Source organism: Drosophila melanogaster, chromosome 3R, assembly GCF_000001215.4.
Source record: "Drosophila melanogaster chromosome 3R".
NCBI classification, from domain to species: domain Eukaryota; kingdom Metazoa; phylum Arthropoda; class Insecta; order Diptera; family Drosophilidae; genus Drosophila; species Drosophila melanogaster.
Genome location: NT_033777.3, coordinates 29,375,624 through 29,387,755, shown reverse-complemented (window position 1 = coordinate 29,387,755; position 12,132 = coordinate 29,375,624). Strand labels below are relative to the sequence as shown.

Sequence of the window (12,132 nt, the reverse complement as noted above, 5' to 3'; positions counted from 1 at the left end):
GAGAAGCCCCGCTGACATTTTTCCATTAATTGAAAATGCCAATGACGACGACCAGGCGATGCAACAAAGCAGCCCCAAATTGCCATCCATATTGTGCTGTAAAATGCACAGCTCCTCTAAATATGGGCATTGTATTATTTTGTGAGCGCCCTGTCCGCATAAATTATGAAAAAGCCCCGATTCTGGCATATTTTGATGACATGCATGGCATGTCCGTGCCGAGGGAACTATTTTCTATTTTTCGGTTTCCTCTATTTCATATCCGTTTTTATTTTTTGTTTTCCTAAAAGTCAAATATCCCGCATTATTTACCATGTACTCGTTGCTGTGGCAAACCAAACAAATGTCAAAGCAGTGCTTGTTTGCACTTTTAGTTTGTCAATGCGAATGGATTTGCCATTTCTGTTTGCTTGCCGATGTGCAAAGCAAGCTGTAAGTTATTTTAGCACACTTATATAGTAGAGAACTCTCTCAGCAGTGACCAAATCGCAAATAAAAACTAAGTTGTCAGTTTGAAATACTACAATTTAATTACTTTAAAAGGAGTCATGGAAAACGAATCAACATATGTTGGCTTTGGCACCTATCTACCTCGCAAGTTTTGGGGCAAAAAAAAAAAGACACTGGTTTTTAAATCAGGTCAGGTTCGTAAATCCATTTTCGAAATTATACGCTTCGTGCTCACTTTTCCTTACTTAATTATACACTAATTATAATGTGCATAAAATGCTATGAAAGAGTGAAAATATATTCTGACATTGGCTGTGTTGTGTTTGTATTGCATAATGGAAGCAGGTGAAAACTCGATGCATTTTTTGATTGAACGTGTTTTTTGGCCGGGCGGAGAATTTCACGCTCCTGTATATTTTATAATGATTAAAAATTGTTGTCATAAAGCTGCGCCCCCGAATCGCTCAAAATAAAAAAAACACACATTTTCGAGTCTTTTTACATATTTTTTTTTTATTGAATATTTTATAGCCGTAAGGCAATGGTTGGCTGGTTTGTTGATTTATAGTTTGTGAGACTGCAAAACGTGTGGAAAAGACTGGATTTAAGCGCTCCGGGTGCTTTTAAAGTTATTAAGGGATGTGCAGAACTAACTCTTGTCCTCCGTCGGCCACTCCATGTAATTCTTAAACAATTTCTTCTGCTATATTGCAGTTTCGTTAGCCGGAGCCGGGATAGTAAAAACTAATTTAGAAAATTGTTTTTAGAGTCCGTTGCCCGTCCGCTTCGCTTGGCTTTTGCCTTTGCCTTTGCCTTTAACTTTGCCCCGGGCAAGTGAGAATGTCCTAGAGGGCCCGAATGAATCTAATAAAGAAATTACTCCAGACAGGAATGCCGCCAAGGACGTCGCCCACACCAAATAAAATCTCTGCCATTTCGCCCCTCAATGTCGCCAATGAGCTGAATATAAAGTGCGTGTCTCTCGGATCGGGGGAGTCCTAAATCGCTGTTTGCTCTTAGCCAGAACATGAATAATTTAAAAACAAAGGCGAAACGATTTGCGACGCGCGCCCCACACACTTCGCCCCTGTAATTGCAGATGTGTGAAAAGGATCCAGGCTTGGGCCGGCAAAAAGGACCTTCTGGCCGGGCTAATAGCCGCAAACAAAGGCAGCGCCGCCATTCAAGCATTCAATTTACCAATTGCGCCTAATGCTCGACTACTCCTAAATGGCCAAGAGACAATGTGTCTGGTCTCTGGGGGAATAAACCAGGTAACTCAAGCACACGTGTCACCGCTGTGGGCCCAATAAATATGTTCTGATGGCCAAAATTGCCGAGTCAACTTATTCGTATGGCCGCGGTATCGAAACAGTTGCCTGCCTGACTTATTCATGTCGACTCTCCGCCACCATTGTTTTTATTGCTTAGCCATTAAGTTTATGTTGTATTGATGCGACATGAGCTTGATGGGATAGTGGATCTATTCTCAAGGCACTCGGAAAAATTGCGCATATTCTATCTAGAAATTCGTATAATTTAGCTTAGGCTAACACATTAATTTCAGTAGTCATATTTGAGTGCCTGATTAGAGCTAGAAACTTGCCAGCTGCTGACCAATTTTGCTGATTTTCTACCCGCACAGATAGCTTTTGAGCAGGAAGACCCTTTGTTCGCTGAAGCAATGGCTTTGCATTTGAAGCAATCGGGGTGGCATCGTTTATGCCAACAATTAGCTGCATCCAGCTGCAGTTACACGCCCACTTAAGCCAGTTGTATGGAAAAGTGTTAGATGGTAGTTGGTAGTTGGTGGATGGGAGATGGGAGATGGCATGGCAGCAAAGGAAAGTAGACCAAGTGCACTCCGTTTTGTTCGAAGCGCGCTTTGTTTTGTGTCGCCGGGACTTTAATTGCGAAAACATTTTCAAAAGTTTTTCATAAATTTCTTGCACTTAACCGAAAGTACATAACGCAAACAAAAGTGAAGTAAAAGTGTGTGCTACTTACACAGCTTATTTTCTGTGTGTTGCAGTGCCAGTTGCACTTGCAGTGGCAGTTGCAGCATCAAACTTCGCTGCTATGGCGGCAATGCACATCAATAAAACGAAAATTGCTGCAGAATGGTGCACAATTGTCCTGGGAACTGAAAGGCGTTGGAAACCGTATATATGTGTATGTGTCTGTTTCTGTTTCTGTGTCTGTGTGTGAGGGTATGTGTGGGTGGCTAAGGGGCGTGGCAGGCTGATGCAATCGTTGTTGCTGCTGCTGATTCTGCTGCTGCAGTGAAAACAATCGAAATTATAGCAAACAAGCGCGTAAACTTTTCGCTTTCATGGTCGGATATATCTATATGTGAATGTGTATCTGTGTGCGGTTGCCGAGATTGTATGAGTGTGTGCGTGTGTGTCCTGCAGTTTTATTGCTGTTGTGTTGCAGTTGCGGCTGAAGGGGCAGACATTAAAATGCCTGACAAAAAGCACCGCCAACTGGCAACCTAATGCCATCGCACACACACACTCGCATTCGTAATTGGGATCTGCATTTTGAGCGAGTGACAGTGATGCCTAAATCATAAATGTTAATCTTTTAAATGCAAAAAAAGGTTTCAATTTACTCAAGGGTTTTTTGTTAGTGTTTATAGAAATGCGAAGGATATGCTTTCAATACAAACACTTTTTTAAGGATAAAGTTAATACTACAAATGCAAAAATAAAAACATATCAGAGCGCATCATTCTTCATGACGGTTTTTTTTATAGAGATTTCCATTGAACTTTTGGTCTTTTTAGTAATGTAGAATGATCCCCGAATAAACGGATCTATTTTGAGATATACATCCAACTGTCATCACTAGTTTATGCGGTAGCTTTTTGTGTTAGCGCCTGTTTTGCCAACCGTTTTTTATGGCAGCTCTTGATGACGAGCGAACTGCGCTCATTTGCGTGCACATTTCGAAGCACACTTTTTGGGGCCGTGAAAAAATGTGTGTCAACAAAAGTTTTGGTTTTCCAGTTTCGGCGAATTGTGTCCGCTTTCACTGTGTTTGCCTGCCGCTGCTCTCCATTTTGTTGCCACTATTGCCATTCTGCGCCATTCTCTGTGACCGAATCTAATGACACTGGAGGGAAAGTCGGAAAAGCAGGGATAGCCGGAAAACTCGGACAGACAGACAAAACCTGCCTGCAATTAGAGACTCCGGTTGGTAGTTGGGAATAGATAGGAGTGTGTGCACAGCAGAGCAACCCTTTTTCGGCATTTGTGGCGAATAACTAGTTATGTTGCCATAATTAAATGTAAATTATCGCCATGTGTACAAAACTGTTGCCATGTTTACTTATTTATTTGGCAGTTAATTAGTTCGGTAGTGTGTGTCCCAAATCTGGTGACTTTTCCTCCTCTTCTGCTGCGCATTACAAACCACGTACAAGAAATGTAATTATTTTCATTACATCAACAATGCAGACAAACACACTCACACACACAGCGAAGGAAAAAGGCAACAATTGCACGGGGAAAAAAAACATGGTGTTGGCATTTCCAATACGAAAAACCAGAGTGCGGGGTCTTTGTTTATTTTTGACATTGACGTCCCTCATTAATGTAAACGACTTCGACTGCTGGCATATAAAAAGGCGACCTTCTCTAATTATAATTAATACAAAAAGAACATGAGACCTCTGTACCCCCATTTGCCGTGTCAATGAGTCGCGTTGACCCGAAACCAATACAGGATGTCGAGGAGGTCCTGCGGCCCAAGGAGTGGGAGTACATAATGCCAGGTACCCCGCACAAATTGCGTCTTTCGCGGCATTAAAAATTCCATTAGCTGCAAACTGCCCGCCTTAATTAGAGTCGCAAACAAAAACTGATAGAAATTTTGATCGCCCCCTTCGTATATATTTTTCCAGAACTTACCGAAGATTCGTCCTGCCTGCGTGGCAGGCAAGGTGGCCAAAATCAGGAGCAGCACAAAGCCAGGAATGATGAGCCCTCGATGATTTCCGTATGTGGCCGATATGCGCTGCGTCATTTTGTTTGATGCGATTTGTGAGTGGTTTTTATGTTTTCCGTACTCTTCTATTTGTTAATCTAATGCAATTTTTGCGGTGGTTTGCGTTACGGTTTCTTTGGTTTTTGTTTAATTTCGTAGGTTTTCGGTTGTAGTTCTCTGCCCTTGGGTTTTTCAAAATCAATTTACATTTATTTTTTCCAATGCCAATTAAACTTTGTTTGCGCTATGAACTTTTGCCTTTTTTTTTTTTAGTTATTCACGTTTTATTCGGTTTTGTTTTTTATTTGTATTTTTTATTGTTTGCACCGATTTTGGCTTTAGGTGATCATTTTGAACGAGCTGCAAATACGAGTGAGAGAAAAATGGTAATTAAATTTTTGGGTAAACAGAGGCGCTTTTGATTCGCTTGCAATTGATTTAGGCATTCAATTCGATTGGGTGTATGGTTTCGGGAAAATAGATGTCTAAAAGTATGCTACAATTATTCAAATTTATAAATTCTGCATAGTTTTAAACACCATTTCTGCATATATCAACTGGATTTTAGTTTGTGTGGCTTCTTCAAATATAAAGCCCTTCACATTTGCCAGGCTTTTTTGATTCCAGCAGGACTCTTTTTCAATTTTCATTTTTAGGGTACGATTTTACGCTCTCCTAAAATCCGGACAGACACACTATCCCTTTCGTTTTAGTTTTTGCGGCTGCGAAATTAACTAAAGATGTCAGTCCGGAACAGCAGGGAGTATAAAGTCCGCGAGTGCATGTGTGTGTGTGTGATAAAGTTTATATGCTGAAAATGAATTTGGCATTTTTACAACAAGCGAGAACAGCGCGAACGGCGCTCTCGGAAGTCTGACAGCATAAAATGGAGTGAAATCTCTGCTGGTGGTGTGCAGTCAACTAATGTGGGAAAAAGTGGAGATGGTGGTGCAGGCGAGTGGTGCAGCGCAGTGGGTGGGTTGTAAAAGCGGGTGGCTCACAGTAAAAGTGAAATGCGCCGGAGGCGGGCTGCACATTTAATGCGGCAACAGTTACAACATGTGGCAGCAAATGGCGATTGCTGTTGGCCCAAACAACTTGGCTTTTGACTATAAAAATGGCAAGAGCGACAGGGAGAGACGGAGAGAGAGAGAGAGAGCGAGTGTGCTGCCACGCCCTCTCCTTGCCACTGCGCCCCTTTTCAACTTTGGCAGCAGCTCGTGCAACAGCAACAAAAACAATGACAACAACACTACGGAACGCAACCCGCCGCACATTGCACATGACGTAAATGTTGTGGTTGCTTTTAAAAACTTTGTTTTAATGTGTTTGCTGCAGGCTGCAAGTTTATTTTTTGTTAACCCCCTATGCCCCTCGCCGCTCCCCTGAGCCACCACCCGTGTTGACGTTAAAATTTAAAGTTCAAAATTTGTTACGTTCACGGCAAGTTTTAGTGAAAACACAGACGGCAAATCGTTTCAAGCCTCAGGCGTTCTTACTCATTTCACTCCACAGATTTTGGCATTTCTCGGCTTTAACACAGACACTTGTGTTTAATTTGTTAAGGCCCCTTTCAGCCAGCTGAGCTGCTCTCCGGTATTATTTGCATTTTATAAACAATATTGTGATTGGATAAAAAATCGAAGGAGTGCTGGTAAAATATTGCACACGCCGCATCTGGTAATTTAAGTTATTTTCCATATTACACAACCCGGCAAAAACTCGTTGACTTTTTCACAGACACCGCAATGTGTGTATGAATATTCGTACACAAAAACCAGGTTTGTGCAAATAGGTTTTTCATGAAAACGCTGCTGTTGTGGCTCGGTTTTCGTGGCCGGGAAACGGAATTTACGCAAGTTTGTTTAAGCGCTCTTTAAAAAGAAAACAGCATTAAAGAAGTGATTTTTTTTTAGCACAAATATTGACCCAGCTTGAGAATCTGGCGAATTCTGGATTAAAAACTGCGGTCAATTTGTTTGGATTTAATTGGATCTTGTCCAATTGTAATAACTAATTGTCTAAACAAATTTCCATGAATGTGTTTTTAACGACGAAACACGCAAATGCCCACAAAAATACGTAATTTGGTGCTGATGTTGTTGGTGCCAGCATTAATCGCTATTATTTGTTCTCGGCCAGAATTAGGCTTGTGTAATTCCTCGAAAGAGTGGACTCCTAATGAAGACATGCCAGCGAGAAGCCCATTAATAGTCGCGGCTAGACGACCTCAAATAGTCAACGCCTTACGCTAAGCACCTTAACGACAATTGCCCCCTGGAAAAGCATTTTCATCTCCGGTGGCAGTTCGTCAGTGGTCGTCGCTCAACAAGTTTCCAACGCCCGAACGCCCCGGAAAATGGAAAAGTGATGTGGGGTAGCCAACTACCCAACCACCCAAATCCAGTCGGTAATGACCGGTTGTGGACTGCAGAGTGGCGCAATGTGCCCGATGGCAATTAAAGTGCCTCGGAACTTCTACTTTCTACTTCTGCTTGTACTTGTGTTGTTGAGCAACATTTTCTCAATTTTCCACATAATTCCAAACGCAGTGCAGCGCCATCGTCGCCCAGCCCGTTCTTTTTGACCATTAGAAGTAGTAGTGGCAGTTGTCCCCTTTGGGTCCGCAGACAGTTCCGAGCCGCTTTCATGCCCGAATGCCCATGCCCCATGCCCCATGCCCCATGCCCCAAACACAAACACAAACGCAAACGGCGAGCGGAAGGCAGTGAGGAGCGTTAAGTAGCTGGATGTCAGTAGCCGATTTGCAGTTATGACAGCCCCACATTCCCACCACCAACTGCAATGCTGCTCCCCTTTTTGGGTGGCAAACTTTAAATTAAACAGCAGCAAAAAGCAGCGGGATGTGACTTCCAGCACAGCGAGAAAACACGAGTATGCAACGCAAATTGATCAATGCTACACAGATATGTGTCTAAAGTGTATCAGCCGTTCACAATTGCTCATAAAACTTTCATATTTTATCACTCGTTTATGTCCTTTTTTTTAGCAACAGGAAAGCCATTATGTTTCCACTTCACATGCACATCCATTTCCCGCTTTCGCAATGATTTATGCACATTGGGAAAAATAATAAAATGCATAAGAATATTATGAATTATAAAAGATAATTTATAAAAATATAATTGGTATTGCCCAACTGTATAGATCAACATCCTAATATGCAGCTTATTACCTCTAATTATTTATTCTTTTGTTCATTGTAAAATATTTGATTTATTGTTTGAATGACTAAAAGCTTGTGATTTACAATTAAAATAGATGCTGCTCTGACTCCGTTTTCTCTGTGTATGCAAAAAAAAAAGGGACGGGGCGTCAGTGAAGAGTGAAAAAATATGGCACTGCATTTGGCATGAGGCACGGGACACGGGGCATGCGGCTTCCAGCATGCAGCACGAGGCAGGCAACAAGCAGCCCGGGAATTGCCGGAGTAGAATCATACAAAATATTCAGGGAGCAGCGGCAAAAACAGCAACATCAGCTGGAAACAGCAGAGCAACAGAAGTTGTAATTTACAGCTTATTTACGTTGGAATAAAAAATGAATTAAGACAACGAACCAGCAGCATGACAGCAGCTTCCTCCACGGGCAACTCGCAAAGGTAAATGCATAAATAAATCAGGCAAAGTCCAGCAGTAAAAAAAAAAGGTGGAAAAAAGTGAAAAGCGTGGGGAAAGCGGGAAACGAGAGGGAGCGGGTAAATGTAGGAGTATAATTAAATGCTTTGACATGAAAGAAAAGCAGTCAGCTAAATGGAAATGCTGGAACTTGGTTAATTAGCACGGCCAGAGGTGTCGCCGAAGTCCTTGCAGGACTCAAACTTCGAACACATAGATCGAGTCAGCTTCAACTTCAACAATCAAGATGTATATTTCCTGCAAAAAAAAAAAACTGGTCACAACATCGCGCACTTGCTTCTGTATACACTTGCACCGACTCACATAGATGCGGATTATAATGCCAGACGGCGGCTCACGATGGGTGTGCAAAAGTAGAGAGAGAATAGAAATAGAAATAACAACTGCAGCGGTGGAAGCTTAAGTGCAACTGCAGTGGCTGTGCGGCTCAAGTGTTGCCACAAAGGGGTGGGCTTGCATCCAGCGACAACAAGTTGCACGCCTTTGCTGCAAGTGCGACTGCAATTGTTGCCGCATTATAAATTGCAGAGCTGCAACAATGAAATTATTATACGACGAGCAGCTAAATGTATCACATGCCAGCCACACGCCTAATCATCTTGTAAGCACTACTGTAAAAAGGACACTCGACTAATTCGGTTTGGATGCCCGAACTGCTGGCTGAATTTATATTATTATTTGCTGATGTTTGCAATTTGGGCACGTGCCGCAAATTCCAAAATAGTTGAACGTGTGCCACACCAGTCGAGCCAGAAATCCGGCTCCACCAAAAGGTTAAGCACAAACACTCTCGATTTTTTTTCTTTTTGGTGCAAGGGGATTCGACCAAGGACCAAGGACCATTTTTGCGCTCCGCTGGCTTTGTTGACAAACACATTTTTTGAGTGGGGCAACATAATGCGAGAGTGAAGTGAAGTGAAGCTGCTGCCGAAATCAGCGCAAATTTAGTGGCAAAGCAAATAAATTTAGTTTAATTTTGCCCAGCCATTGTTGTTTATTTTATTTCATTTTCATTTCATCTTTACTGAAGTCGCTGGCTGGCTGGCTTTTATTGCCCCAACAAATGGCAGTCGTGGCATTAGGAAAAGTGGCGCAAAAAGGGTTTCACTCGTTTTGGCTTGGTGTTTGTTCAATGGCACATACAGTCGATCCGATGGCCCTTTGTTTGGTCCAGTCCCGAAAAGTCCCAACTCCCACTACCAGCGAATCCTAACAATAATGTCGGCTATTAGCGGCAGGGCATGACCGACCGAATCCCGGGTCAGCAGTTTCAAATAAAACTTTGCGCCAGAAAGGTTCTTAATTTTGGCTCGAGATGCCAAACCGATTTTTGGGCCAGAACAGACCGACTAACCAACCAACGATGGGCCCACGACACTCACTAATTAAACTAATTAACTGAGATGGTCGAGGGATAAGTTGGCTAAAACATCGCTTCAAGACGCAAATTGAAAGGGAAATCGCTTAGCGAAGTGGGTCAACATAAATCCAAAAGTCCGCCCCAAAATGCAAAATGCTAAATATGCTGCAGTACGACGACGAGTTTGGAATTTTCACCCAGTTCTCATCCAGTTGCCTCGATTTCGAATCGTTTAGTTATGCTTGTGGGTCACCAAATCTGGGGATAACCACCTTTTTGCTGTGTTTTATTTTCCGCAACGCAGGACCTTCTATCAGTTAGTGGTTTATCCTCGAGATCGTCGGTAATTGGGATCCTGCTTTCCGAATCCAAGCACACGAACACAAATAAAAACTTAACACGGAACTGGACAGCGATTGCCGCATTTTATTTTTGATTTTCTCTCAACGCTTTATCAATATGCATGATTATTATTCTGGCATTCACTTGAGCTATTCGCCTGATTTTCAAGCACTTTTCGTGGCCCGTTTCGGCCGCTTTGGCTGAGATACATTCAGCGTCAGGATAAACGCGCACACACGCGACGCGAACGCACGAAGTCCGGCAGCGCCAGCGGACACATCCTTACGAGCGCACAACAAACACGAAACTGAGCCGCTTCGTTTTTGCGCAAATAAATTCCCAGCTGAAAGGCAGAAGCCGCCGTTGCCGCTGCCACTGCCGTTGCACCACCGCCGCATCCCCCGGAAAACCCCTCCAGAATAGAAGGTCGGTGGTTCGTGGCCGACTTCGGGTTTCCAGCGGCTTTCCACCACACACACCGTGTGTGTCTCCCGAACTTCTTTGCGAGCTTCAGTGTGTGCTGTTGCCTAGATTTGTGCGCGGGTGGACGCCTCGGCTGTCGTCCTGCCGAGAGCGAACGGACTCACGCTCTCTCATTGGGAGAGCGCTTGTTCCACTTTCAACTCCGAAACTCACCATGACCAAACTCCGAATTGCGCTGGCCTTATCACTGATAAGAGACGCGCTCTTCGGCGGCCACGACCTGCTCAAATCGCTCAGGTGTCGAGCGTTGCGGCACAAACAGAACTGAAACGTTGGCAGCAAGTGTTTTAGGAATTTCTAAGGCACTACAAAGAGGTCCTGGACGGACCGCAGTTAGCTTCGGCCACACATAGCAGCTCTTTGGATGAAAACTAATTTTAAATTTAAATAATATGTTATATAAAGTCTCTTATAAAGGAGCTAAGCTTCAATTAATTTTCCAAATCTTATAATCCGCTTATTTCGATTATATTCAATATTCGAAAAATATTTATAATAATTTATTGATTTAAATTTCTTATAAAATAAATCATAACATTACATTTTGGAGTTATTCACAATCAGTGGACGTTTTTACTGTTGCCAGTTATTTGAACAGTAAAAATGCTTAACATTGGTAGTACATTTGTAGTAATGTTAGAACTCTTCAACCGCTGTAATGTCTGGAAAAGATTTCGACCAAAATCATAACCCCTGAATACTGAATACTGAATCAGTAAATTGTTGTTTTTGCCTTGTCCTGTAACCGAGTGTTTACAGAAAATTCCACCGCAAAAGAAGGTTTCCGTAACATTTTCGAAAATCACCCCTTGGTCCTGCGCGAATGTTGTTTTCATGAGTTTGTTGGTCTACATTCGAACTGAGTCAACGTTCTGTTAACGCGTTGAACAGGCTAGGGAACAGAGGTCTACTCTAGAATGTTAGTGCAATGTTATTGTCCTAAATTTGGAAAGGGGTAGAAAGCGAACCATTCTGCTAATAACATTCGCAAAAAGGACGCCTATAGCTATGGAATAAATAACATTCGGGGTTAATCAAATGATGTGAACCTGCAGTTGAAGGAGAAATTGTGTTGGTCTATGTTATGTTTACATTACAGACTTTTTCTACTTTTAATTTTCGAACAACGTTAACAAGATATTCGAATTGAATGTTCTGTTAATGCGAACATTACATGGGCATGTTATTTATAACATGGTCTGTAAAATAACTGTTTGGATTACATAGTCCTACAGCCTTGTTAGTTTTTTCTTAATTTAAAGTCCTTTAAAAGATATCTTTTATCTTTCAACTAAATATATTCTAATGGTATTATTTACCGTCAATTTAATTGAACATAGAACACGATTTCTTTCGCATTAAATTTGCCATCTGACAAAACTGCCAGTCCATCGCAATAATTTGTTGTGCCGATCAGCGTGTTACTTCCGCAATTATCCCAGTGCCTCAGGCACCTGCCCCTAAACGATGTCCACACCCCTCGAACCGGTCAATTGCCCACAATTTAATGGCCATAAGGAGAGTAAGGGTACCCACCCCAGCCAGCCACATCCTGATGCAACTAAAGATGCGACAGGACGAGCTGAAAAATCCACCCTCGAGGAAGTCGCATTGCAATCGTGTTCGCAGTCCTGTAATCGCAGGCACTTCTTGTTGTTGCCGTTGTCAACGCCTCTCTAAAAGGGAGCAAAAGGCAACATCAAGGATCAACCCCTAAACTCAACCAGCGACGATTTATAACAAATTTTAAATTGCAAAAAATTGCAACATTGATGAGGGATTGCGATCTGGCATCGGGCGAAACCGAAACTAATTCGCAACAAGCGCAATAAAAATTATGAACAATAG

General features: G+C 42.4%; 1 protein-coding gene across 1 annotated transcript in view; it reads right to left on the bottom strand.

The window, feature by feature from the left end:
- Ptp99A (Protein tyrosine phosphatase 99A) overlaps window positions 1-10,110 on the bottom strand; it is a 109,486-nt gene extending 99,376 nt beyond the window's left edge. The window contains exons 1-2 of the mRNA NM_143434.5: window positions 9,732-10,110; window positions 4,365-4,800 (exon numbers count right to left, since the gene is read on the bottom strand). Coding sequence (NP_651691.4) covers window positions 4,365-4,479 — 115 coding nt within the window. The 5' untranslated portion in view covers window positions 4,480-4,800; window positions 9,732-10,110. The remainder of the gene's footprint in view (window positions 1-4,364; window positions 4,801-9,731) is intronic.
- Window positions 10,111-12,132: the final 2,022 nt, after the last annotated feature.